The 25,750-nt window shown below is 41.6% G+C and overlaps 1 protein-coding gene across 1 annotated transcript in view; it reads left to right on the top strand.

Annotated features, from left to right (window-relative positions):
* The first annotated feature begins 681 nt into the window (after positions 1 to 681).
* The window catches only part of PIGS (phosphatidylinositol glycan anchor biosynthesis class S), a 38,095-nt gene continuing 13,026 nt past the window's right edge, over positions 682 to 25,750 (top strand). The window contains exons 1-8 of the mRNA XM_073616767.1: positions 682 to 819; positions 892 to 1,031; positions 8,149 to 8,260; positions 12,394 to 12,483; positions 13,968 to 14,059; positions 14,544 to 14,778; positions 16,774 to 16,916; positions 19,198 to 19,312. Of these exons, the coding sequence (XP_073472868.1) occupies positions 789 to 819; positions 892 to 1,031; positions 8,149 to 8,260; positions 12,394 to 12,483; positions 13,968 to 14,059; positions 14,544 to 14,778; positions 16,774 to 16,916; positions 19,198 to 19,312 (958 nt within the window). The 5' untranslated portion in view covers positions 682 to 788. The remainder of the gene's footprint in view (positions 820 to 891; positions 1,032 to 8,148; positions 8,261 to 12,393; positions 12,484 to 13,967; positions 14,060 to 14,543; positions 14,779 to 16,773; positions 16,917 to 19,197; positions 19,313 to 25,750) is intronic.

Here is a 25,750-nt window from a genome sequence, read left to right as displayed (position 1 = left end):
ACCACCAAAAGAAAGCGCTATTCGTGAGAAAAAAAAGGACATCAATTTTGTTTGGGTAAAATGTCGCACGACCACGCAATTGTCAGTTAAAGTGATGCAGTGCCGTATCACAAAAAATGGTCTGGTCATTAAGGGGTTTAAAGAAACCCAAAGTTAAGTCGTTGGAGTTTCTGAAGGGTTGGAGAATTTGACAGAACACCTGTCTGTAAGAGGTTAAACAAGATTACGCAGCGAATGTTCAATCAGATTGTATAGTTGTATGACCAGCTTTAGACACACAGCCGAGCATTATAGTACTCTTCTGCAGGGGAAAGTATATATATATATATATATATATATATATATATATATATATATATATATATATATATATATATATATATATATATATATATATATATATATATTATGAATCCTTGGCAAAATGGCTTCCCAGATGGAGACAGGATAGAACATAACTTTTACTGAATAAAACATGTTTTATATAATTTATATATATATATATATATATATATATATATATATATATATATATATATATATATATATATATATAAATAAAACATTTTTTTATTCAGTAAATGTCATGTTCTATCTTGTCTCCATCTGGGAAGCCATTTTGCCAAGGATTCATACTTAAGCGCCTATTATCCGGTCTTCAGAAAAATGGCCGATTCCATGCATCTAGAGAGCTAAACCTGAAGACAGAATCGTCAGGCGTCCAACAAAGCCGTGCTGTGATTGGCTGCCCTTCCGGCGACACCGGTTTGACAAGGGGAGAAACAAAGATGGTGGCTCCCATGACGTTCTCCGCGGTGGGTGAGTATCCTGGTGTGTGATGGTGAGCTCTCCTGTTAATGAATGGAGACTGATGTGTGCTTCTTGTCCCAGAGGCCTCCCGCGGGAAGCGAGCCGCTCTCTCCATCGCTCTGGTGGCCGCTGTGGTAGGACTGCCCCTCTGGTGGAAGACGACCGAGACTTACCGAGCCACCCTGCCCTACTCAGACATCAGTCAGCTGGGATACCTGCAGGTATGATCCGGGGAGCCATCAGCCTCTGTCATTGTTTATGATGGACATTCACACATCTGTCAGCATGTTATTAGAGGAGAGAAAGTCGGAGGACTAGTAAAGTCACAGGGGTGAGTACATCATGCCCCATGGAGGCCGTGCTTACTGCTACAGGGATGTACAGAAGTTGTGTGCATCCTCATGCCGGCAGTCCCATTGGGAGCAATGTGTGCACATCTGCTGCTCCCAATGTGACATTGGTGGATGTGTGTGACCCCCAACAAACCTGGGGTGTGTTCAGAGCGGTGCACACCCACCCATGACATATTGGGAGTAGCAGCTGTGCAGTCGTTGTATCCCAATAGACAACAATGGGACTGCCGGCATGAAGATGCACACAACTCCTGCACTGATAATACATGGCCTGGTATGGATGTAATCGCCCCGTGTAAACAACGCCTTTGGCAGGCCATACATGTTTCGAATCCTGCTGAACCCAGCTGAGATTTGAGCTGTGTATGGGCAAGTTGAATGTACCCTAGTTGATCAATCATCTTGGGTACAACCAGCATGCCAGGATTTTACCTGCGATTATCGCTAGCGGCTGCTATAGCCATTAGCAATAATCACTGTCTTCTCCCGGCGGGTACTGCTTCCCCACACCAATGGCCCAGCAGGAGGGATTCCTGCATCAACATAGTCTGTAGGAAGAAATTTGCTCATTGTATGGCTGGCCTAAGGCTCTCCATACACTTTAAAATCTGATTGTGCAATCTTTTTTAGCTTTACCATCAATCATGTAGTGTAAGGGTCTGCTGGATTGGATAGATTAGGTATGTCCTCCTAGTATATAGTTTTTGTAAAACTTAGGGCTGGTTTATACCACAAAAACGTACTCCAGATCGTTTCTGAATTTTTAATGTGTTTTTGGCACATTCCAGTGCATTTTTTTTTTTTTTTTCTTCCTTTTTTTCTGTTTTTTTTTTCCACTGTACTGGGATGCGGTACGTTTTTGATGCGTTCCAGTGAATTCCAGTGCTCTTTTCATGTGTTTTACCTAGAGCTGCATAATTACTGGTTAAAAAAAAAATCACAATCTCGATTCAACCCCCCCTCCCCACGATCCTAATCAGGCATTTCCGCAATTCTATGTAAACAGTGTAGAGACAAGCTGTCAAAATTTTTTTTTAAAAGCCGGCAAATTTTTATCAACAGGAGATACAAAGTAGAGCTGCACAATTAATCGTCAAGAATCGTTATCGCAATCTCGACTAAAGTGTTTCACAATTCTTTCTATGCAAAGAATTCTCTCTGCTCTTCTGAAGCCACAGCCATCAAAAGAAAGGAAGAGAAAAACCTGGCCTGCCAAGAATCACAACATTATTTATCAGTTGAACATATCATTATCATTTGAGTATAAACATTGTAACAATTTGTCAATGGAATAGACTTCCTGTGTAAGTGAAAAAAGTTTAACCACTTAAACACTAAACCTTTTTCTGACATTTGCTGGCTTCAAGTTAAAATCATTTTTTTTGTTAGAAAATTACTTAGAACCCCCAAACATATATATATTTTTTAGTAGACGCCCTAGAGAATAAAATGGTGGTTGTTGCAATATTTTATGTAACAATGTATTTGCGCAGCGGTCTTTCAAATGCAATTTTTTTGGAAAAAATTACTTTAATGAATTTAAAAAAAAATCTAACCAATAAAGTTAGCCCATTTTTTTTTATTTGTATAATGTGAAAGATTTTACATTGTGAGAATCGTGAGAGAATTGTGATCTTTTTATTCTAAGCAAAAAAATCGTGATTCTCATTTTGGCCAGAATCGTGCAGCTCTAATACAAAGTATCTTTTGGAGATTAAGGAATGAACTTCGGTCTGTAAACGAGGTCAGTTTAGCCACCTAAAGACTAAGGCTGCTTTCACACTGAAAGCGCCAGCCGTTAGCGCTAAAGCTAACGGCACTTTTGCGCTGCTTTTCAGCCACTAGCAGGGCGCTTTTTACCCCTCAAATAGGGTAAAAAGTCTAGTTTTGTGCCACTTTCAAAGTGCTGCCCATTCATTCCAATAGGCAGGGCGTTTTGGGAGTATGGTTTACAGTGCCCCCAACCTGCCCCAAAGATGCTACTTGCAGGACTTTTCAGAACATCCTGCAAGCAAACCACCCCAGTGTGAAAAGACGCACTGGAATGAATGGGAGGCAGTTTTCAGGTGCTCTGCAGAGGCTATTTTCAGTGCTAAAGTGCCTGAAAACCACCCCAGTGTGAAGCTGGTCTAAGCCTTTTTCTGACACTTGTTGCTTTCAAGTTAAAAATCTGTATTTTTTTTGCTAGAATTTTACTTTACCCTCAAACTATATATATAGTTTTTTAGCATAGACCCTAGAGAATAAAATGGTGGTTGTTGCAATATTTTATGTCACACTGTATTTGCGCAGCGGTCTATCAAACGCAATTTTTTGGGAAATGCACTTCAACCGCTTGCCGCCCACCGGCTGTCATATGACGGGCAGGCAGCGCGGCTCTCGTTCTGGGAGGGCGTCATTTGACGCTCTCGCCTTCCCTGCCCACCAGGGGGCGCGCACCGCCGGCGGCAATCGTGCACGCCGCCATGCTACTGGGCACCCAATGTGCCTGCCCGGTGGCCACGATGTCCGCCGGGCACCCGCGATTGCCCGTTAACACAGCAGGACCGTGGATCTGTGTGTGTAAACACACAGATCCATGTCCTGTCAGAGAGGAGAGAAGACCGATGTGTGTTCTCAGTATAGAGCAACACCGATTGGTCTCCTCCCTTGTGAGCCCCCTCCCTCTTCAGTTAGAAACACTTCCCTAGGAACATGATCACCTCCTAGTGTTAACCCCTTCCCTGCCAGTCATATTTATACAGTAATCTGTGCATTTTTATAGCACGGATCACTGTATAAATGTGAATGGTCTCAAAAGTGTCCGATATGTCCGCCACAATATCGCAGTCACGATAAAAATCGCAGATTGCCGCCATTACTAGTGAAAAAATAAATAAATAAATAAAAATGCTATAAATCTCTCACCTATTTTGTAGATGCTATAACTTTTGCGCAAACCAATCAATATACGCTTATTGCGTTTTTTTTTTTTTTTTTTTTTTTTTTTCCCAAAAATATGTAGAAGAATACATATCGCCCTAAACTGAGGAAAAAATTTGTTTAAAAAAAATAAAAAAGGAAATTTTATAGCAAAAAGTAAAAAATATTGTGTTTTTTTTCAAAATTGTCGCTCTTCTTTTGTTTATAGCGCAAAAAATAAAAACCACCGATGTGATCAAATACCACCAAAAGAAAGCTCTATTTGTGGGGAAAAAATAATACAAATTTCATTTGGGTACAGTGTTGCATGACCGTGCAATTGTCATTCAAAGTGTGACAGCGCTGAAAAATGGCTTGGGCAGGAAGGGGGTGATAGTGCACTGTTGTGAGATGGTTAATGAATTAAAAAAAAAAAAAAAAAAACTAAACAGTAAAGTTAGCCCAATTTTTTTGTATAATGTGAAAGATGATGTTTTGCCACAAGAATTGTGAGAGAATTGCGATCTTTATTCTAAGCAAAATAATTGTGATTCTCATTTTATCTAGAATCATGCAGCTCTAGTTTTACCACATTACAGTCCAGTGCAGGAAAAATGCAGCATGTTCTACTTTTTTTTTTTTTTTCTGGAACTGGAAAGCACTGGAACTGACTGCACTAGTGTGAGCTATGCAATTGGAAACCATATAACCTACTTTTCATGCACTTTTGATGCAGAAAAAAAATGCACTGGACTGCATGTGGTGTGAACTGGCCTTAAAGGTGATTGTTCAATCAGATTGTTTAGTGCAGCCTTTTTCAACCAGGGTGCCTTCTGGGTTCTTTAGGGGTGCCTTGGTAAAATGCCTAAAAAATTCCCCCAAACTGACCAAAAATTGTCAGCAAGTGGGTGGATCAGGTCTGCCTTTTTTGTTAAACAAAACCACAGGTTTTTATTGTGCAGCACTAGAACCTTGGGCACTGTGTGGGCCAAGATGACAGCGTCTAAGAACCAATGACATAGGTTGATGAGGTTGACTTCATGTGCCTGAGGACACCCTAGTTTGCCCCTCCTCTGCTCCTCTTTTAGTATTGGGGTCAAGTTAGCTAAGTGAGGGAGAGAAACACTAAATACTAGTTAGTACCAGTGTGCAAAAGTGTATTTGCTTTGTAAGAAAATCCCCTCTAATGTTGGGTGTCCTAGGTGCCTGCAGCAATATGTAAAAATATTAGTTTCGTTTTTAAACATTTAGAATGGGGTGCCTTGCGACTGTGTGCATAATTTTAATGGGTGCTCTGACTCAAGGTTGCGAAACCCTGGTTTAGTGTAAAGCCACCGTAAGGCCCTGTTCACACCATTGCGTTAGAAAATGAAAATGCATTTTTGATGTGATGCACTCAAATATTATTATATATAAACTTTTTTTTAATTAAGATTGCACTTTTTTTAGTTTTTTTTTTTTAGCAACAGAATGCAGAAACGGCTTCTCTGTCCAGGAAAGAGACAGTTCTCCTTCTATACACAATAAGTGGTAGCAAATACCATGGCACAGTAAAGTAAAAAGGACCAATCGTACTGTTCTCCAGTCTGTGTTTTATTTTTAATTTCAATGAAGTCTTACAAGTTACAAAACAGCTGTACATGAAAGAAAAAGCCCTGGCATGGGTCAAGGGTACAGTACAGTTAGGCTCCGTTCACATATGCATGTTCTGGGAAAGTGTGCAGAAACGCATGTTGTGCTTGCAGTGCCATTATTTGTGAAAGTTCAGCCAACACTTAAAGGATTTGTAAAGGCAGACGTTTTTTTATCCTAATGCATTCTATGCATTAAGATTAAAAAAACCTGTGTGTTGCAGCCACTCCAGCACCCCCTAATTACTTACCTGATCCCCATCTCTCTCAAGCAATGTCCACGAATGTCTAAGGTGTCCAGGACACTCCTCCTGTTTGGTTGAGACACAGAAGCTGCACCATTGGCTCCCGCGGCTGTCAAAGTCAGTCATCCAATAGGGGGGGGGGGGGGAGGCCAGGGCTCAGTGTCTGAATGGACACAGGGAGCTGTGACTCTGCTACAGTGCCCCTATAGGACCTGCTGGCTTCTGGGGCACTCAACAGGAGGGAGAGACAAGGAGCTCTGAAGAGGGACCCAAGAAGAGGAGGATCGGGGCTGCTCTGTGCAAAACCACTGCACAAAGGACGTAAGTATGACATGTTTGTTGTGTGATGTTTTTATTTTTTATTTTATTTTTTTAAACGACCCTTTACAATCACTCTAGACCCACTTGCAGCCACATTCTAAACCTAAACAAAGTGAATAATGAAACCACACAAATCTAAATTACATTAAAAAAATTAATAAACTGAGAAGAAAGGAAAAAAAAAACAATAAAATTATAATGAAAAATAATTAGTGACTGAATCCTTAATTTTGTAGTCCAAAATATACTAGATACATTTTTTACCAAAGTTGGGTGACACACCACACAAAATCAGGGACTCTTACCAAATCGTCGGGACCACCTATCTCTAGGATGGTCAAATGAGCAAGCAGAATACCTCCTGCGGGTTAGGTTATTGGTAACGACCAATCATCCAGGACAAGGCAATAGCGAGTCTTCCCTCACAGCATCCAGGAGTGGAAATAGGTCATAGAAAACAAAAGGCTCCAATAGTAGAATACCATATGGATAGGTTTATTGAAAAAAAAAAAAACGCCAATTGGCTACTTACAAGTAGTAAAAACGAGATGCTCATAGATAAAAGCAATTGCCGGCAAGAGAACAAGCACGTGGGGCACGATGGCGTCCGCACGTAGCACCGCCCGACATGTTTCATGACACGTGACGTCTTGCTGTGGCTTTAACAAGCTGAAGTTAGAAGCTGATTGGCTACCATGCACAGTTGTGCCAGATTCTGAGTGCTCCCATTTTAGTAAATCTCCCAACTTCTGAGTGTACAGCGTGTGAGGATAAACAGTGGCTGGGTAGCAGCTGTCAGATTTCAGGTGACCTCTGACTTTGATTTTGGACATACAATTTAATGTCCTGTGGTGAGAACATTACTTCCTGTTTGTGTTTAGTTGGTCAGAAGGTTTCTTAATTTGAGCGTGACTGATACAAAGCTTGACTGTTGCTTAAAGTGATACTAAAGTTTTTTTTTTTTTTTCCTTTAAAAATAACAAACATGTTATACTTACCTGCTCTGTGCAGTGGTTTTGCACAGAGCAGCATGGATCCTCCTCTTCTCGGGTCCCTCTTCTGAGCTTCTGGCCCCTCCCTTCTCCCATCCTTCTGTTGAGTGCCCCCACAGCAAGCAGCTTGTTATGGGTGCACCTGAGCCGAGCCGCAGCTCCGTGTGTCTATTCAGATACGGAGACAAGGTTTGGCCCCCCTCCTGATTGGCTAACTGGCTTTGATTGACAGCAGCAGGAGCTAATGGTGCTTCTGCTGTGTCTCAGCCAATCAGGAGGGAGAGTCCTGTATGGCCGAGGCACTGGTGCAACATCACTGGATAGAGAGGGGGCTCAGGTAAGTATTGGGGCTCAGGGATGGTGCTGCACACACAAGGTTTTTTATCCTTGTGCATAGAATGCATTAAGATAAAAAATCTTCTGCCTTTACAACCACTTTAAGGCCCATGTCACAATGGCAAGTTGGTGCCAACCACAGGAATGCTAAAGAGGGCATCATTAGGAGAGCAGATCAACCACTTCTACCTCATTATTCCCTCACTGGCTAGACCAGAGAGGTGTCACTCCACTGCTGGTCTCTCACTGGCAAGCAACATTTTGCAGCACTTCAATCAGAGGGGGTGACACTGCAGAAGCAGGTGAGTGTTCTGTTTAGCATTTCTGTTGCTGTCAGTGGGGGTCACAAGTCTGATATGAGCCTAACTTTTGGGCTTTTTTAAGAAAAACTATGCCCAGCGACTCCTCAGCATTGTCTGCTGGCTACAAGATATGTTTTTGTCTTTCTTTGCTGCATCATAATGCTCTCTCATGTTGTGCAGGCACTAGTTTTTGTCTTTTGATTATTAAACATGTATAGTACACATGAAAATTAAGCATAATTTACTTTATATGTCAGCTCCAGCTCACTGTGCCTGTTGAGGTGGTGTTTTCTAAAGGAACACTGACTGCTGAGCAACTAAGGAGAATCCCAGCTTCAGATGCAGACGAAAAGGAGATTGTAATAAATGGTGAGTGCTTTGCCTTTGTCTTTGTCTTCTATAAGGGGTTGTGTTACTGCAAAAAAATCTTTTTTGGTAACATTCAATTAGATGCCATATTTTTCTGTGCGACTGTAGTAACATGAATTTTGGGTTTGAGTTATTGAGTTTACACTTAGCACTTGCATATACTGTAGCTTTGTTTTAATAAATAAGCCTAAATATTTGAAATGCATTTTGTGATGCCTTATTCTAAGTTTTATGCACATGGAACATTTTTTTATTTAACATTTTTTATTTAAAGCTACAATGTAAAAATTGTCAGCAGAAAGCATAGATAGTTGAAAACCATAAAAAGTATAAACTACAAGCTCCGTTTACTCCATTTTCTGGAATGTGCGACAAAGCACACAGATGCTTTGTTTTGGAAATGCACTGCAGATGTGAGTCGCGCTTGATTAATTGTTAATGGCACCCCAAGTGTGGGTAGCAGACACCCGTTTTGGTGTGCAGCAATCGAGCCAAACCACATTGTGAAAAAACGCACTGCGCTCCACTCCAATAAAGGTTGGGGCATTTGTCGTGTGTCACTTGAATAGGCTGCCCTATGCAAAGGTGCGTTTTTCTAATGACATATTCATACTTGTTAAGTTGAACAAATAAAAAAAAAAAATTACAAGATCTTAACAAAACCTGTATTGGTCTGGTCTCTTGTTAAATACTAAAGGTGACCATACATGAGAAGTCTTTAGCTCTACCATCAATTAGGTAGTGCAAAGGCCTGCATTGAATGCATTGGTTAAAGTGGTTGTAAATGCAGAAGGTTTGTATCTTAATGCCTTGATTGCATTAAGATAAAAAAAAATCTCTGTGCAGCAGCCCCTCTAATATTTACCTGAGCCCTCTCTCTCTAGCCAGAGATTTGCACGAGTGCCTCGGCTGTATGGAACTTTCCCCCCTGATTGGCTGAGACGCAGCAGCGGCACCAGTGGCTCACGCTGCTGTCAATCAAAGTCAGCTAGCCAATCAGAGAGAGGGCTGGGTCGAACCGTGGCTCCTTGTCTGAATGGACACACAGAGCCTTGGCGTGGCTCGGGTGCCCCCATAGCAAGCTACTTGCTGTGGGGTACTCGGTAGAAGGGAGGGACCCGAGAAGTGGAGGATCGGGGCTATGCAAATGCGCTGCACACAGCAGGTAAGTATAACGTGTTTGTGTAAAAATAATGCTAGTTAGTAGAGTGTGTTTGGTATAATCCTCCTGTCTCTGCAGGTCTGTGGGTTAGGGGGGTGCTGCACACATTTGTATCTTGATCTTGGATGCTGGAGGACTTTGTATTCCTCTTCTGACAAAATACTCTTTTCCCTTTCTCTTAGCAATTTTTCTCAAAATGTCTTTCAGGACAGTACATGAGAGAAAGTCACTCCTTCTCCTCTCGCAGGAAACACACCCACAACAGACTTTAAATTGGAGGCCTCTCCCCAACAGCCCTCAGTTATCTTGTTTTTTCCGGTCAGGTAGGAACACACAGGCACTGTGGGGACTATGTACTCTTAGGTGCTGCCTGAGAGAGGTCTCCTCTTACCTTCTTTTTCCTTTGCAGCAGGTTCCTCCAGGCAGTGTCACAGGTGAGGGGCACCTTTTCCTGGCTATTCTCTCCCCCTTTAGTGCTCGGGGAGAACCATTACCGCTGGCAAGCTGCAGCCCCTCGTGTCTTCTGCATGGCGGCAGCCATGTTTTCGGTGTCTGAGCATATTCATGATGTCATTTCTAGGTGGGGAAGGAGCTTCCGGGCGGACGGGGGTGTCAAGAAATCTAGAACATTGGTAAAACCAGCTTCAAGCACATATCAGTGCAAGGACCCCAAAAGAAGAGATTCTAGATTCTTTCCCTACAATTTCAAGAGCAGTTGGATATATAGCGGATGCATCCGCAAAATCCATATGCATGACAGCACGCTCAGCTGCCTTATCTAATTCGGCAAGAAGGGCCTTATGGCTGAAGACCTGGAGGGGGGACAGATAGGAAAAAGTGTTTTTCTGTAGCCTATATATAAACAGGCAAGGTTGCACAAGAATCAAGAGTCTTCAAAATCTGGCAGAGGAAATCCTGAGTTGGGCAGAAATCAATTTGGCATCCTTGTCAGCAGTCCATCTCAAGGGTTCCCTGAACCCGTTAGCCGATTTCCTAAGCAGGCACCAAGCAAGAGAAGGCGAATGGTGCTTAAATCAGGAAGTTTTTCCTGACTTACTTCAGGTATGGAGTCTGCCACAAGTAGATTTGTTTGCAAACCAACACAATGCCAAGACCTGTCTTTTTTTTTTTTTCTCTGTGAATAGAGGAGATGGAGCAATAGGGGTAGTTGCCCTTACTCAAGTGCGGTTTCCACATTTAAAGTCCAGGTAGGTCGCAGCTTTGGGAGTCTTTCTGGAACGCTCTGTTGCTTCAGAACCCTTAATCATTAGATTTTTCAGGGCGTTATCCCGTTCCAGACCAGTTAAAGTTAAAACTTTTCCCCAATGGGATCCCTCAGTAGTCTTACAAGCTCTAACCAAGTCTCCTTTTGAAATTCTGGATTCTGCAACCTTGAAGTACGTCGCACTGAAGACCGTTCTTATAATTGCGGGATCACCTCTTCTTGCAGGATTAGTGACCTACACGCGTTGTCGGAGAGCAATTCCTAATCTATTCAGACAAGATTGTGCTGAAAACTGACCCTAGCTTTCTCTTAAAGGTAGCGGCGATGTATCACCATTCCCAAGACATAATTTTTTTTTTTCCAATGTTTTGTCCTAACCTGTCAGGGGAGAAGTAAAGAAATTTTTATTCTTCGGATGTAAGAATTATTGTTTTTCGTTATTTAGAATTAACTAAAGAATTCAGGAGTTCTGAGACTTTTTTCATTTTTGTTTGCTGGGACCAAAAAAGGGCAAAAGCCACTGAAGGATCCGTTGCCAGATGGCTAAGCATGGCAATTGAATCCGCTTTATATACTTTCGAATCTCGCTCTACCATAGGTATTCATGCTCATTCCACGAGCTCTAGCAGCCACATGGGCAGGGAAGGCCGGTGCCACCTCGGAACAAATTTTGTAGAGCGGCGACGTGGTCAAGCATGTCCACTTTTGTACGCCATTACAGACTGGATTTATTATCAGCTGGGGGCAGGCCTTTGACAGAAAGGTTCTGAAAGCTGTGGTCCCACCCTGAGGGGGTAAGTTTCCGTTTATCCTCGTGTGCTGTCCTGCAAGACTTTTTGAGAAAATTCAAGGCTTACTGGTAACTTGTTTTCTAGTAGTCTTTCAGGACCGCATTAATTGCCTGATCTGATATTGTCTATGCTATTGTCCTTACGTCTTTTCTTATGGGCCGGTGGTACTTTTCGACAACTGAGGACTGTGGGAAGAAGCCTCCAATTTAAAGTCTGTTGTGGGTGTGTGTTTCCTGCGAGAAGAGGAGCAGCTACGTTCTCTCATGTGCTGTCCTGAAAGACTACTAGAAAACAAGTTACCGGTAAGCCTAACTTGAATTTTTTTGCACACTACCTGTGGTGCATTCGCAGTGACGTGTACACTGTGCTACATACTTGCACATTATGACAAATCATTCTGCTGCTCCTTGTACCACATTTCCACTTTTAAGTTCCATTATGACCAATTTCTGTCATTTTGGGTCAATCTGTCATTTATTCTTGCAATCATAGCTGATAAGGCATTAGCAATAGCTACCAAAGCCTGGTACACACTACAGTTTTAGCTCCGGTCTCCCCTGCTGAGCTTTTGTGTTCTGACAGAGGGACGCCCCCCCGCTCAGAACACTTCGATCAGCGTTCTTTGGTTTTTCAGCATACACGTCCAACAGAAGCCAGCTGAACGGCCTCTGACTATTTGAAAAATATATTTAATTTACATTTTTTGTGCTCAGAATTCAGCTTTAATAATACCATATCATAATTGCCATAGAACGTCTTATAGAGTGTGTGTGTATATGTGTGTATGTGTGTGTGTATGTATGTATGTGTGTATACATATATATATTTATTGAGATAGGGCTGTGCTGTCATTTTGCACGATTGGTGACATTTCTAGAAATTATATATATACATACATATTATTTATTATTTATTTTTTTTTAAATTTGAATTTTAAAATCTGTTTCCATTTCAGCTTATACCAGTTTTAGAACCCACTATGAGTTCAAGTACAGAAGAACAAGTATTGAGGAAGATGAAGTGCTCTCTATGCCGAGTTTACAAGGTACAAAGTGTTTGTGCTTTTGCTTCTGCTTCCCGGTTCAAGATGAGCATAAACCAAAGGCAGAATAGCTTCAGTAGTCCAGTGAATCTCCAATATTTTAATACCTGCTATTTGATCTCAAATTAGTTGTCATAGCATGGGGGAAAAAAAAAAAGCAAAGCAGAATGCTAGCAGTCTATAAACTCTTCAACTATGGGCTGTTTCATGAATGGGTTAAAATGGAAGTGAAGGCTTATGTGAGTTTGGGTGAAATGTTGCTTTCTCCCTTCCATGCTCCAAGCTCTGGGTCCCCAGTCAGTGAGTAGCTGCTGCAGCAGATTAGAGGGAACGCCAACAATGATGGGTTAATGAAGTTGTCAGGTGACATCACAGGCAGCTCTGGGAAATTAGCCCGGTTGTCGAAGCTCTCAAACAAGGGAGCTGGGGCTTAGAGATCACCTGTATAAACCGAAGCTCATAGAAAAATGGTCTCTCCCTCTCTCCCTCTCTCCCTCTCTCCCTCTCTCCCTCTCTCCCTCTCTCCCTCTCTCCCTCTCTCCCTCTCTCCCTCTCTCCCTCTCTCCCTCTCTCCCTCTCTCCCTCTCTCCCTCTCTCCCTCTCTCCCTCTCTCCCTCTCTCCCTCTCTCCCTCTCTCCCTCTCTCCCCCACAAATTACTAGAAGAGGGGTTGCCCCAATCACTTTTGCATCAAACAACAATCCGCTGTTTGGGTGTGTAGAAGTGATCAAGTATATTACCAGGTTAAAATCACATTTCAGCAGGCGAGCTTTCTTTAAAGCTTTGACTGTTTTAGTAGCAGGGGAATCCGTAACTCCTTCCGCTTTAACTCTTTCATGACAGTGAAAGAGTTAAAGCAAAAACTAAAGCCTCATACACGTGGTACGATTGTTGGCCAACCGAGTGTCTGATTTTTGTCTTAAGGGCGTGTGCCAGGGTCTTGTCTTGCATACTAACGTTACACAAATTGTCATGCAACAAACACGAACGTAGTGACATACTATGAGGAATTTCAGCTCTTGAGCGCCACCCTTTGGGCTCCTTCTGCTAAATTTGTGTTTGGTGAGCATTGATTCCGAGCATGCGTGTTTGTACTTTCGACTTTTGTGTGACAGATTTGTGTACTGACCATACGAAAATCTGACATCAAACTCTTGTCCGATGAAAATTTACTAGCCTGTCATCCAACATTCATTGGCCGAAAGTTGGACAACAATTGTCAAAAGGAGCGCACTATCGGTAAGAGTTTAGGACAACAGTCTGTCAACAGACAATCCCCTGCCAACAATCGTACCGTGTGTACGAGGCTTAAGACTGGAATTTGGTGTACTAATTAGATTTTATGTTATATAAGGTGGATTATCATTTGAAGAATACATGCTTTCGCCACAAGAGGGCATCACTCTTACAGATGGCTTGTTCCAATTATACACTTTGAAAAATAATACAGCTACAGCCTAAATACGTATTTTTCTTTTCCTCTTTCAGAAGCAGATGAAGCTCTTCAGCAGTTCAGTAAAGGAACCCAGGGATCCCTGTCACTGGTTATTGTATCAAAAACTACTCACCTTTTCCCACAGGTACTAACAGACCATACATTCCATTGTCAGTCTAGAAATCTTTAATCAATTATGTGGAAAAATAACTTTATAGTGCCCTTAATTGGCAGATATATGTGTGACCCCCCCCTTCCTAGTCACTGTACACCATAAAAATCTGAACCAGAAATAAAGCTGTACTCGTGATTCAGTCAGGGTTTTCCCTTCTGTGCTGTTAGCAGGGCTGGTGCAAGGATTTTCGACACCCTAGGCGAAACCTAATTTTGTTTGGAATTCGTTAAAACAAATCCTTCACTTATTTGGTTGTTGGCAGGCTGAATTTCTTTTTGGCACTGTTGCCACCAGAACTTCCTGTTCTGTCCCATTTCAGTGGCAAATTAGAAAGCCAAATCCTTGAGTCTAGTTGAGGTGCAAAAAATCAAAAGGCGATTCAGCCCATTGAACTCAGTTGAAGGTTTATTTGGTATTTTGTAAAGCTCATTGCTGAAGTATGCTTTTCTTCCAGGGGGTCACAGTCTACATTGGCAAGCATAGAAGATCGTTTGTTAAACTTACACTGGACCCATCACTTTCCACGGAAGAAATTCGCCATACATTGTATCGTAATGTAGAGCACATTATTCACACCATGTCCATTGCAGAGGAGGCTGTCACTTCCTCACTGTCTGATAGGATCTCCGGTGGCCCATTCAATAAAGATGACTTTGAGAGCAGCAGAAGAGCACTGAAGTCCAGCCCAGGTAAAGACACAGAGGGGGAAGGTTAATAAAACTTAATAAAACTGGTGTAAAGTCTGATGCAGCTGCGCTTAGAAACCAATCAGTTTACAGATTATACCATAACATCAATGCGTGTGTCAATACAAAAATGAAAGTGGTAATATAGTAAGGTTGGTGATAAATTCCTCGGTTTATATGTAATGAAAATAAAAAAACAATCTGAAAAAAGTCCCATTCACTTATATTCAGGATAGATCTATCACCATCACCTCCACTCGTGAGAAAAAGCCGCAGGACGAATCACCCCTGTAAGAAATACGCTTACCAGACTAAACTGGGAAAAAAGGCATCAATGATCACAGATGTCAGTTAATGTAACCATCCAATGCTGCGGCTCAGAAGGTGGATCTTTGCACTGGTACTATTTGTGTGTCTTTAGCCCTTCAAATGAGACTGGTGCATATTCATAACTCATATTCCCATGTGTATTCTGAGTTTGATGGTTGCTTATGGGATGTTCTGCTAGCATTTACACTGTTTTCTGACATTTCTAGCTGTCTGGTGCAGCGATACTCCGGAGATGTTGCACATCGCTCACACACACAGCTCCATCCTCCTCCGCTCCGGAACGCTCTGATCCCCAGGAATGGCGCATGTGTGGTGCCAAGCCACGCAGATTAGTGTGGAAGAGATGAGTTGGGTGTGCTGTGTGTCCGGTATAAACAGACCCGTGGTGGGGGTTCTATGGTGACTCGTATAGGACAAGAAGAAACGCTGCTGTCTTCTTACTCTTCAGAAAATTCTCCATTTTTCTCGAGTCGGAAAATGGATTTGCTGGCCCCAGATGTTTTACTATGAGATTTCTGGTGGACCAGATGGTTGCCAGAGTCTCTATGATCATTCGGCGGCAGGGCGTGTTGTTATGACGTCACGCCCGGCCTCTTCATTCCTTGTAATAGGAATAAAAGTGATCAAAAAAAAAAAAAAAAATTGAAAACAGTGTTCAAGCCACACATCGCCCTGAACGTTGGAGAGAGAGCAATAATTCTAGCTCTAGACCACCTCTGTAACGCAAAACATGTAACCAGTAAAATTTTGAAGTGTGACATGTTAGGTATCTATTTATTCGGCATAACTTTATCTTTCGCATTATGCAAAAAAATTGGACTAACTTTACTGGCAAAAAAATGCTGATGTTTACATGTAGGAGAGAAATGTCAGAATTGGCCTGGGTGGCAAGTGGTTAATTGAACAAGCTGAAGTTAGAAGCTGATTGCACAGTTGCACCAGATTCTGAGTGCTCCAGTTTAAGTCTACTTTCACACTGGGGCGGGGGGGGGGGCGGCCTCAAAGTGGCGCTATTTTTAGGTCTGCTTTACCGTTGTTTTAGCGGAGCTATTTGGCCGCTAGCGGGGTGGTTTTAACCCCCACTAGCGGCCGAAAAGGGGTTAAAACTGCCCACATAGCACCACTATGCCAGCGGTTTGGCAGCGCTGCCCCATTGTTTTCAATGGGCAGGGGCGCTTTAGGAGCGCTGTATCCACTGCTCCTACAGCGCTGCAAAGACGTGGCTTGCAGGACTTTTTTTTACCGTCCTGCAAGCGCACCGCTCCAGTGCAAAAGCCCTCGGACTTTCACATTGGAGAAACAGGAGAGGCTCCTTACAGGGGCTATTTTTAGCACTGTAGCGCCTGTAAAGCGCCTCAGTGTGAAAGTAGCTTTCGTAAACTTCCCCCGGTGATTACAATATGCTTTTTCTATGATGAACACATTCACAGTCTACGTTCCTGTAATTTTGGTTACTTAAAATAGTCTTTATTTCCCAATATGTCTTGTTCAGGGATAACTTCTTCTTTTGCAACGCGCCTTGCCCCACAACATAATGCTTGTTGATGGAATGCAATGGACTTCATAAGTTGGAATTGGCCCTTTTATATCTGTACTTATGTCTTTGATATTGCTGCCTACATCGATCACGCATCAATTTTGACTGCCCTAACATCTTCAATTTTACAGGTTATGAAATCACATTCACCCTTCTCAACCCAGATCCAAAATCTCATGACTTGAACTGGAATATAAGCTCTGCTTCAGACCATTATATCCAGCCGTTCCTGGACAAGTTGCAGCCTGTAGCCAACTTCTCTGTAGATTCTCAGGTTAGTGGCAACTAGTTTACCTGTATCTATAGTTATTGCCTGATGCCTAATAATCAACAATCTTAACTTTATAACTATTGTTTGTTCTAAATTCAAGTTGTGGAAATTGAGGTAGCTACATTTATAATTTGTAGGTTTTCATAAAAAATGTGAAACCCATGGTACTCAAGAGACTGCTTGTCCCTTTCACAAATAGTGACGAGCAAGCTGATTTAAAGGATAAGTTCACCCTTCGTAACATGTTACAGCCATATTTGGAGTGTAACCTGTTAATGTAGCACTGGCCCTTTGTGGCTGTTTGCTTTTAGTTCTCAATTAACTACCAGGGTGCTGTTGAGCGCTCTGGTAGTCCCATAATTCTTCCTGTCAGTGAAAATGCCTACCCATACGATGTACTGGCAGATAGCTTACACTGAAAGTCTGTAGGAGCCCTGCATGACACCCGCGATCTGGTGATTGCGAATGCAATGCTTTTCAGATCATACAAAAAAAAATAGTAAATTTACATTTCCTTACCTGCAAAAAAATTAGCATTTTTTTATTTATTAAAGGATAGTGAACCTATCCTTTAATATGTGGACATAGTGGAATTGATTAGCCATGATACTACAAACTGTGGCTACATCATGTGCCTCAACTACGCTAATAATTAGCAAAAACATTTGAAAGAGTACAATACCGTTAAAGTTAATGTGGGTGGTGCAGATGTAAAGTGTTAGCAGTTCAGTTGCAAGTTATGAATAGTTTACTGTTCTGCCATTTTCAGGCCTGAAATGAGATGGGCCTTCAGTACATCAGGATGAATCAATTTTCAGATATACAGTGGATATAAAAAGTTTACACACCCCTGTTAAAATGTCAAGTTTCTGTGATGTAAAAAATGAGACAAAGATAAATAATTTCAGAACATTTTCCACCTTTTAATGTAACCTATAAACCGTACAACTCCAATTGAAAAACAAACTGAAATCTTTTAGGTGGAGAGAAGTAAAATAAACTAAAATAATATGGTTGCATAAGTGTGCACACCCTTACACTAATACTTTGTTGAAGCACCTTTTTGATTTTATTACAACTCTCAGTCTTTTTGGGTATGAGTCTTATCAGCATGGCACATCTTGACTTGGCAATATTTGCCTACTCTTCTTTGCAAAATCACTCTAAATCTGTCAGATTGCAAGGACATCTCCTGTGCACAGCCCTCTTCAGATCACCCCACAGATTTTCATTCAGATACAGGTCTGGGCTCTGGCTGGGTCGTTCCAAATCTTCCTCTGGTGAAGCCATTCCTTTGTTGATTTGGATGTATGCTTTGGGTCGTTGTCATGCTGAAGGATGAAGTTCCTCTTCATGTTCAGCTTTCTAGCAGAAGCCTGAAGGTTTTGTTCCAATATTGACTGTTATTTGGAACTGTTCATAATTCCCTCTACCTTGACTACAGCCCCTGTTCCAGCTGAAGAAAAACAGACCAAAAGAAAGCTCTATTTGTGTGAAAAATAATAGTGTTGCATGACACAAAGTGTGATGGCGCTGAAAATTGGCCTGGGCAGAAAGGCCGTAAGTGTGTCCATTATTGAAGTGGTTAAATAGCCGCAGCCAGTGCCCAGGGGTACAAGTGGACCGCAGGAGGGGCAGACAAGGACCTTGTACCCCATATTCAAAATCAGGGTGAACCGGGGTCAGTTTACAGAGGGTGGGGTAGAAACTGGCAGGATCAGCCAGATATTTCAGGTGTTTACAAAAGGCCAAATTACACAGCGCAAGCACTATGCTGTATAACATGCTTTAAAGGGACAGGATCTTTTTTTTTTTTTTTTTTTTTTTTCCTTGTAACAAACGCTTTAAACTACTAGACCCATCAATCCACTATGTAATGGTTTTGAATAAAGGTGGACATACTTGAAGTTCAAGATGCATGACAGCCAAGGTGGCCCCATAGATGGGCTGGAGGAAAAAATGTAGACCTAAAGGAATAGTGTTACCTGCATGCTCACCTGGTGGGAATAAAAAGAAAAAAAAGCCTGAAAAAAAAAGTCACTGGCTATGAATAAGTGTGAGTATCAAAAAATCAGAGTACGATCAAAAGCACTTTTCTACATACTAGATCTTGGTTAGTGACTCCAGTTATGGAAGGCATGGCAATGCTTCCAGCATTTGGGCAGTTTCAATTACCAGTCTTGGTTGAAAGCCTTGAATGTGACAGACCTAGAATATATGGCATGTGATGTGTTTTATTTCCTTATAGTTTTGAAATGGAGTATTTGTGTGCTTTTGCTTTTAGATTCTGTATTATGCAATCCTTGGAGTCAATCCTCGATTTGACAAGGAAACATCAAGCTACATTCTGAATGCACACAACCTGCCCCATGTCATCAACCCTGTAGAGGCCAGACTTGGTAAGTATTCTCATAAGGGGTATAGATATCGAATACTATTCTTGTTCAGTACCGCTTCAGGTGAAATGAGCTGACTTTAATAATGTCACAGACCTATATTTCTTCAAATATACTGAACCTTAGTTAGGTCGGCGCAAAGCAGACAATTAGAAATATTGATATGCTACTTGAATCCTAAGGTCATTTACAGGATCGCTCCAGCTTTAAGAACAAATTGAAAGGCACCAATTGTGGTGGGCCCCTAGAAAAATCGTCGCAATTGCCTTGAATAAAAGGCATTCTTTTCATGTAGATGATGCAGAGCATGTAAGAACAATAATTTCCAAGTTAGAAGGCAGAATCCCTTCACTTTAGAAGCATTTAAAGTGTTTCTAAAGCCTTAAGGTTTTTCACCTTAAGGCTTTAGGCCTGCAAAATCCCCCCCCCCCTCCCCCCTTATGCCCGAGCCCGATCCAGCAATTTGCACGAGAGCTGCAGCTATTGCCGCTCTCTTCCTCCTAGGCAGATTGGTAGCAATCAAATGCTGTGCTGAGTAGGGGGCGGGGCTGAGCTGCCCGCTCTGTGTTAATAGACGTTAAACAGGGCAGCTTGGGAGCAAGAAAGGCAAGGGTGCCTTGGAAAGCCCAGCAATGTGCTCAAGAGCCGAGGCTCTCTCGACTCTCTCCCTCCTCATTGGCTCAGACACAGCAGCAGGAGGTATTGGTCCTGCTGCTGTTATGAACACACAGAGCGGGGCTCGGGAGGGCACACACACGAATGCCCCCATAGCAAGTGGTGTAGCATGTTTTGTTATTTTAATTAAAAAAAATAAATAAAGCTTTAATGTCGCTTTAAGTTCTTGTTCCTCAATTCAAGTCACTATGTTGGAATATCTGAGCAGCCTTGGGGATTGATGTGTTTAATTTTGCTTTGTAAAGCTGCATATTATGTGAGAAAAAATAATCCAATTAAAGTAAATGTAAATCTAAAATCTATATTTCATTGTTGGGCATCATACTGCATAGTATAAAGTTTTCTTGAAGCTGAACTTTAACCCCTTCGTGCCTAATCCTTTTTCTGACTCTTGTTGCTTACAAGTTAAAAATCTGTATTTTTTGCTAGAAAATTACTTGGAACCCCCAAACATTATAAATATTTTTTTAGCAGAGACCCGAGAGAATAAAATGGCGATCGTTGCAATATTTTATGTCACACTGTATTTGCACAGCGATCCTTCAAATGCAATTTTTTGTGAAGAAATACACTTTCATGAATAAAAAAAAATTTAAAAAAGTAAAGTTAGCCCAGTTTTTTTGTATAATGTGAAAGATGTTACGCCGAGTATATAGATACCTAACATGTCATGCTTTAAAATTGCGCAAACTCGTGGAATGTCAACAAACTACGGTACCTAAAAATCTCCATAGGCAAAGTTTTAAAAATTTCTACAGCTTACCTGTTTATAGTTACATAGGAGGTCTTGTGCTAGAATTATTGCTCTCGCAACGATCACGGCAATACTTCACATGTGTGGTTAGAACTCTGTTTACATTTGTGGGCACGACTTGCGTGTGCGTTCGTTTCTGCACGTGAGCGCAGAGGGATGGGGTACTTTAAAAAAATTTGTCCTTCCTTTTTTTAAAATTTTTTTTGGTCACTTTTATTGCTGTCACAAGAATGTAAACATCTCTTGTGACAGGTACTCTTTTTATGGTGGGATCTGGGGTCCTATAAGACCCCAAATTCCCTCCTTTGCACTTAAAAGCATTCAAAACGGCAAGTTTGGCTGTTTTTGAATGCTGTCCTTTTTTGAAATCTGGCGCCTTCAAAGTCTTCAGTAAATAAGAAGTGATATCATGATATTGCTTCCGGGTTACTAGATCCTAGACGCGATCAAAGCCTATTCTGGCATTGTTCAGATGTCTGGCCAGCCAGCGGACGTGGCGGCTGGTTGCTTGGGCCTCTCGGTGGGATGGGAGAGCCCAGGTGAGCCACTGAAGGCGGCGGGAGGGGAGGTCCCCTTGCGCTGCTTGTAATAACAGCCGATGGGTTGCTTATCCACATCGCTTGTTATTACAAGAAAGCCGACCGTCGGCTCTAAGGAAAAAAAAAAAAAGCCGGTCAAGCATCTGCAGGTATCACCCGGTACAACCCCTTGAAGCCAAAGGCCGCATATTTGCATTACCTCTGCGTTAAGGGGTTAAGCTGCTAATATTTTACTTTCCCTGGTCCCCCACCCTCATCAACATGCTAATAAAATTTTTGGAATAAACCTCTTTTTCATGACATACCTTATTTTAGACCCAGTGATGCCCTCACTGGTCTTTTGTGCTTCCTTTTTGCAATTTAAGAAGATCATGGCTGGTGAAAGGGCTTGGCAAGATGCTGTACATGGCTTCCTGAAAACACCACCCTGTTTCTGTACTTTGTTTCAAGAGTTCTCAGTCCTGATGCAAGCAGTGAGGTGGCTCTTGAAAGGACCTATTGAAATATGTAAAAGTACTGCAGACAGGCGGCTCCTGCAGGCACAGTGATGTACCTGTACCTCGCTCCATGCTTCTGGGTACAGGGCATGCAAAGCAGGGAGAAGGAACAAATAGATTTTTAGTAAAAAATAACACTTAATACATACATTAACATTTATTAGGCTGGCTTCACAAGGAGATGGTTTTCAGCGCTAGAAATAGCCTCTAAATAATGTTTGAAAACCGCCTTCCATTGATTTCTGTGTGACTTTTCACACTGGGACGGTGCGCTTGTGGGACATTGGGAAAAGCCGTGCAAGCAGTATCTCTGGGGTGGTTTGGAAGCGCTGTATACAGCGCTCCCAAAACGCCCTGCCCATTGAAATGAATGGGCAGTTCTTCGGAAGTGCTGCAACACGGCGCTTTTAACCCCTTCTTCGGCCACTAACGGGGGTTAAAAGCGCCACTAAAACAAGCGGCACTTCAGTGCTAATGCTCGGAGGCCCCAGTGTGACAGTAGCCTTAGGCGTACGCTTAACCCCTTGATTACCCCTAGATTGTAACCCCTTCTCAGCCAATGTCATTAGTTCAGTGACCGTGTATAATTTTATCACTATCACTGGTGTTGTCAATTTCAGTCAGTTACGACCCAGCGTCAGTGTCAGATTGCTCACCGCACTAGCATAATCCCACTAAGTCGCGGATCACCGCCATTACAAGTATGAATTTAAAAAAAAAAAAAAAAAAATTCCAGTATAAATACCATAGTTTTTAGATCCTATCACTTTCACACAAACTGATATATATATATATATATATATATATATATATATATATATATATATATATATATATATATATATATATATATATATATATATTTATTTATTTTTTACCAAAAACATGTAGCAGAATACTTTTAGGCTTAAATTCATGAAGAAATTTGATTTTTGTTTTTATAGCAGAAAGAAAATTGATTTTTTTTTTTTAATAATTATTTTTAAAAATGTTTGTTTTCATCTACATAACAAAAAAAACTCAGTAGTGATCAAATACCACCAAAGGAAAGCTCCTATTTGTGTGAAAAAAATTGTATATAAATTAAATTTGCGTACAGTGTTTCAGGACTGCACAATTACCAGTTAAAGTTGTGCAATACTAAAAAGCAAAAAAATGGCCTGGTCATGAAGGGAGTAAAATCTTCTAGAGCTCAAGTGGTTAATATGCCTTGTTGGCTGGATGTTAGTCTGCATGCAATCTGTCCTTGATAATGCCCACATGTTATGCTGAGCCTCAATGATTGAAAGAACTGAAATCCAAAAAATTAAAGGGATGAGCCAGTTCCAGTAAGGCTTGGAAACAAAGAGCTATATGATGCTGGACAGAAGCTTGCAGTGTGCAGTGAAATCAGAGTAAGCAATTTTCATTAAGGGGAGTAGCCTGTACATCTCTGCTAGACTGAAGGTAAGGCTGACATGCAGCTTCAAGCAAATCCTTTTTTGTGCATCTTTTGTTGCAGCCTGAAACAAAAGGGGGGTACTTTTACTGTCAGGGTCTTTAAGCAAGAAACCTTGCAATGGAGTCACTAAAAAAAGATTTGCTTGAGAAACTAAACAGTAAAGCACAATGCCAGACATACTGGATAATAGATTTGGAAGTCACATTTGGTGCGTAGTTCAAATATGGTTCTTGTTTTTCTGAAACTCTTTTGGGGTTAAAGTAGAAGTAAAGGGATGTGTTCAATTAACTCCCCACAGTCAGCTAAACAATGCAAGTCCATCTTTCTGTGTACAATTTTTAAATTCTGTGCATTTGTATCTTTTTTCATTATAATGCATTGTAGTCATGTGACTGCAATGCCTCTCCGTTCATATGGCAAGGCTGGCTGGTGGGCGTGTCTCCTTCCTCCGGTTCCATCAGAGCACACTCATGGATGTGAATGATTTGATTGTGTGTCCTCATTTGTGAGAACTTATGACATCATAGATGGGGTGGGGCCAGGCGTGTCAGGGGCGGGTCTGTGCTGCTTACACAGACACTGGTACTAGGAAATGTCTGTAAGCAGACACATTCGGTTGTACAGGCACACTGAAGCACCAGAGAATTGCTGAATGTCTGGATTAGACTGTTTATAATTGGTCATTTAGTAAATCCAAAATTGCATAATATAATTTTTTTTTTTTTTTTTAATACTATCCACTTGACCTCCGGTAAATTTACCCACCTTCATGACCAGACCATTTTTTGCAATACAGTACTGCGTTATTTTAACTGACAATTGCACGGTCATGCAACGCTGTACATAAATGAAATTTAATGTAATTTTTTTTCCCCCTCAAATAGAGCTTTCGTTTGGTGGTATTGTATCGCCACTTTTTTTTTTTTTCTTCCTTCCTGCTAAAAACAAAAAAAAGACCGACCATTTTGAGAAAAATCCAATATTTTTTACTTTATACTATAAAACCTATCCAATAAAAAAAATCTAATTTCTTCATCAATTTCTTCATCAATTTGAGCCAATATGTATTCTGCTACATGTTTTTGGTAAAATAAAAATCCCAATAAGCGTTTATTGATTGGTTTGCACAAAAGTTATAGCATCTACAAACTATGGCATATTTACTGGAATTTTTATTTCTTTATTTTTTTTAAACTAGTAATGGCGGCGATCAGTCACTTATAATGGGACTATGCGATATTGCTGCGGACAGTCTGACACTTTGTGGGAACCAGTGACCTTAATACAGCGATCAGTGCCAAAAATATGCACGGTCACTATACTAATGACACTGGCTGGGAAGGGGTTGAATATCTAGGCGATCAGAGGGTTATATGTGTGCCTAAACAGTGTTTTTGTGTACACTGTGTGCTGCTTTCACTAAGGCATGTGATGGTTGTTCTTTCCCTGCTTCGCAGGGAAAGAACATCCATCACATCCCCACTGTCAGGCTGGAGCTCTGCTTTGTGTACATAGGCAGAGCTCCGTCCAGCCTCTCTCCTCGACTATCAGCAGGTGCTGATGGACATTCATTGGCCAGCATTCGCTGATTGGCTTCTGCTGTGACTAATTGTAGCAGAAGCAGCGTTCAAGCCCCTACCTGAAACTGCAGAATCACGTATTTATAAGTGACTCTGCACAGAATGGCCGCTCTGTTGCAGTAAATCTGCTTATAGGGTGGTCATAGAAACATAGAAATTAAAAGGTAGTTTTTCACTTTTTTTTATTGAAACAAACAAAGGCATACAATTAAACCTTTCAGGTTCCAGATAAAGCATTGACATACACAATCCAACATGTCGTCAAAATCCACTAGTATGAATAAAAATTTGTATACATTGCAATGTTTCTCTTGCCCTGTTCCTCCCCCCTCCCTCCCACCCCCCCTTTAACCTCCAACTCATTTAGATATAGGTAGTGTAGTAGCCCAAAATTTAAGTTATACTGTGTGAGTAGCGTTAACCTCTGTGTCAGAGAACAGTCTGTCCAGAACCAAATCCACTGGGCTAAGGCCAGAAGTATCTCTAATCATGGGGACCATATAGTTGTCCATTCTTTTAGGGTAGGAGGCTCCGTCCCCTTCCAATGCCAGAGAATAATCTTGTGTGCCTGAAAAAGTGCTCTGGCTTGTTTGGAGTTGTCCTCAATTAAAAGGTCATCTAGGATTCCCAATATACAGGGCCCAGGGTCCACTGGGACACTGACCTGAAATACCCTATTGATGGTAGCGACAACACCTGACCAATAGAGATGGAGCTTGGGGCAGCGCCGCAATAGGTGGTGAAAGGTCTTCATGGTCTCTAAAGCACCTAGTACACTCGGTTTTCTCTTAGACCCATCCATGCATGTAACCCTGCAACCTCGAGATTATGTAGCCCTCAACTTGTCACCACTACTGGGCCGCATACGGAATAAAACCAAAATATAGTCTAAGCTCAAGATGTCACTAGGGGGAAGAGTCTTGCAGGAGTAAGGTGCACCCGCAAGATGATATAC

The sequence above is a fragment of the Aquarana catesbeiana genome, linkage group LG02, assembly GCF_042186555.1.
Source record: "Aquarana catesbeiana isolate 2022-GZ linkage group LG02, ASM4218655v1, whole genome shotgun sequence".
Classification (NCBI taxonomy): domain Eukaryota; kingdom Metazoa; phylum Chordata; class Amphibia; order Anura; family Ranidae; genus Aquarana; species Aquarana catesbeiana.
The sequence above is the reverse complement of the archived record's forward strand: the minus strand, read 5'-3'. Positions and strand labels throughout refer to the sequence as shown.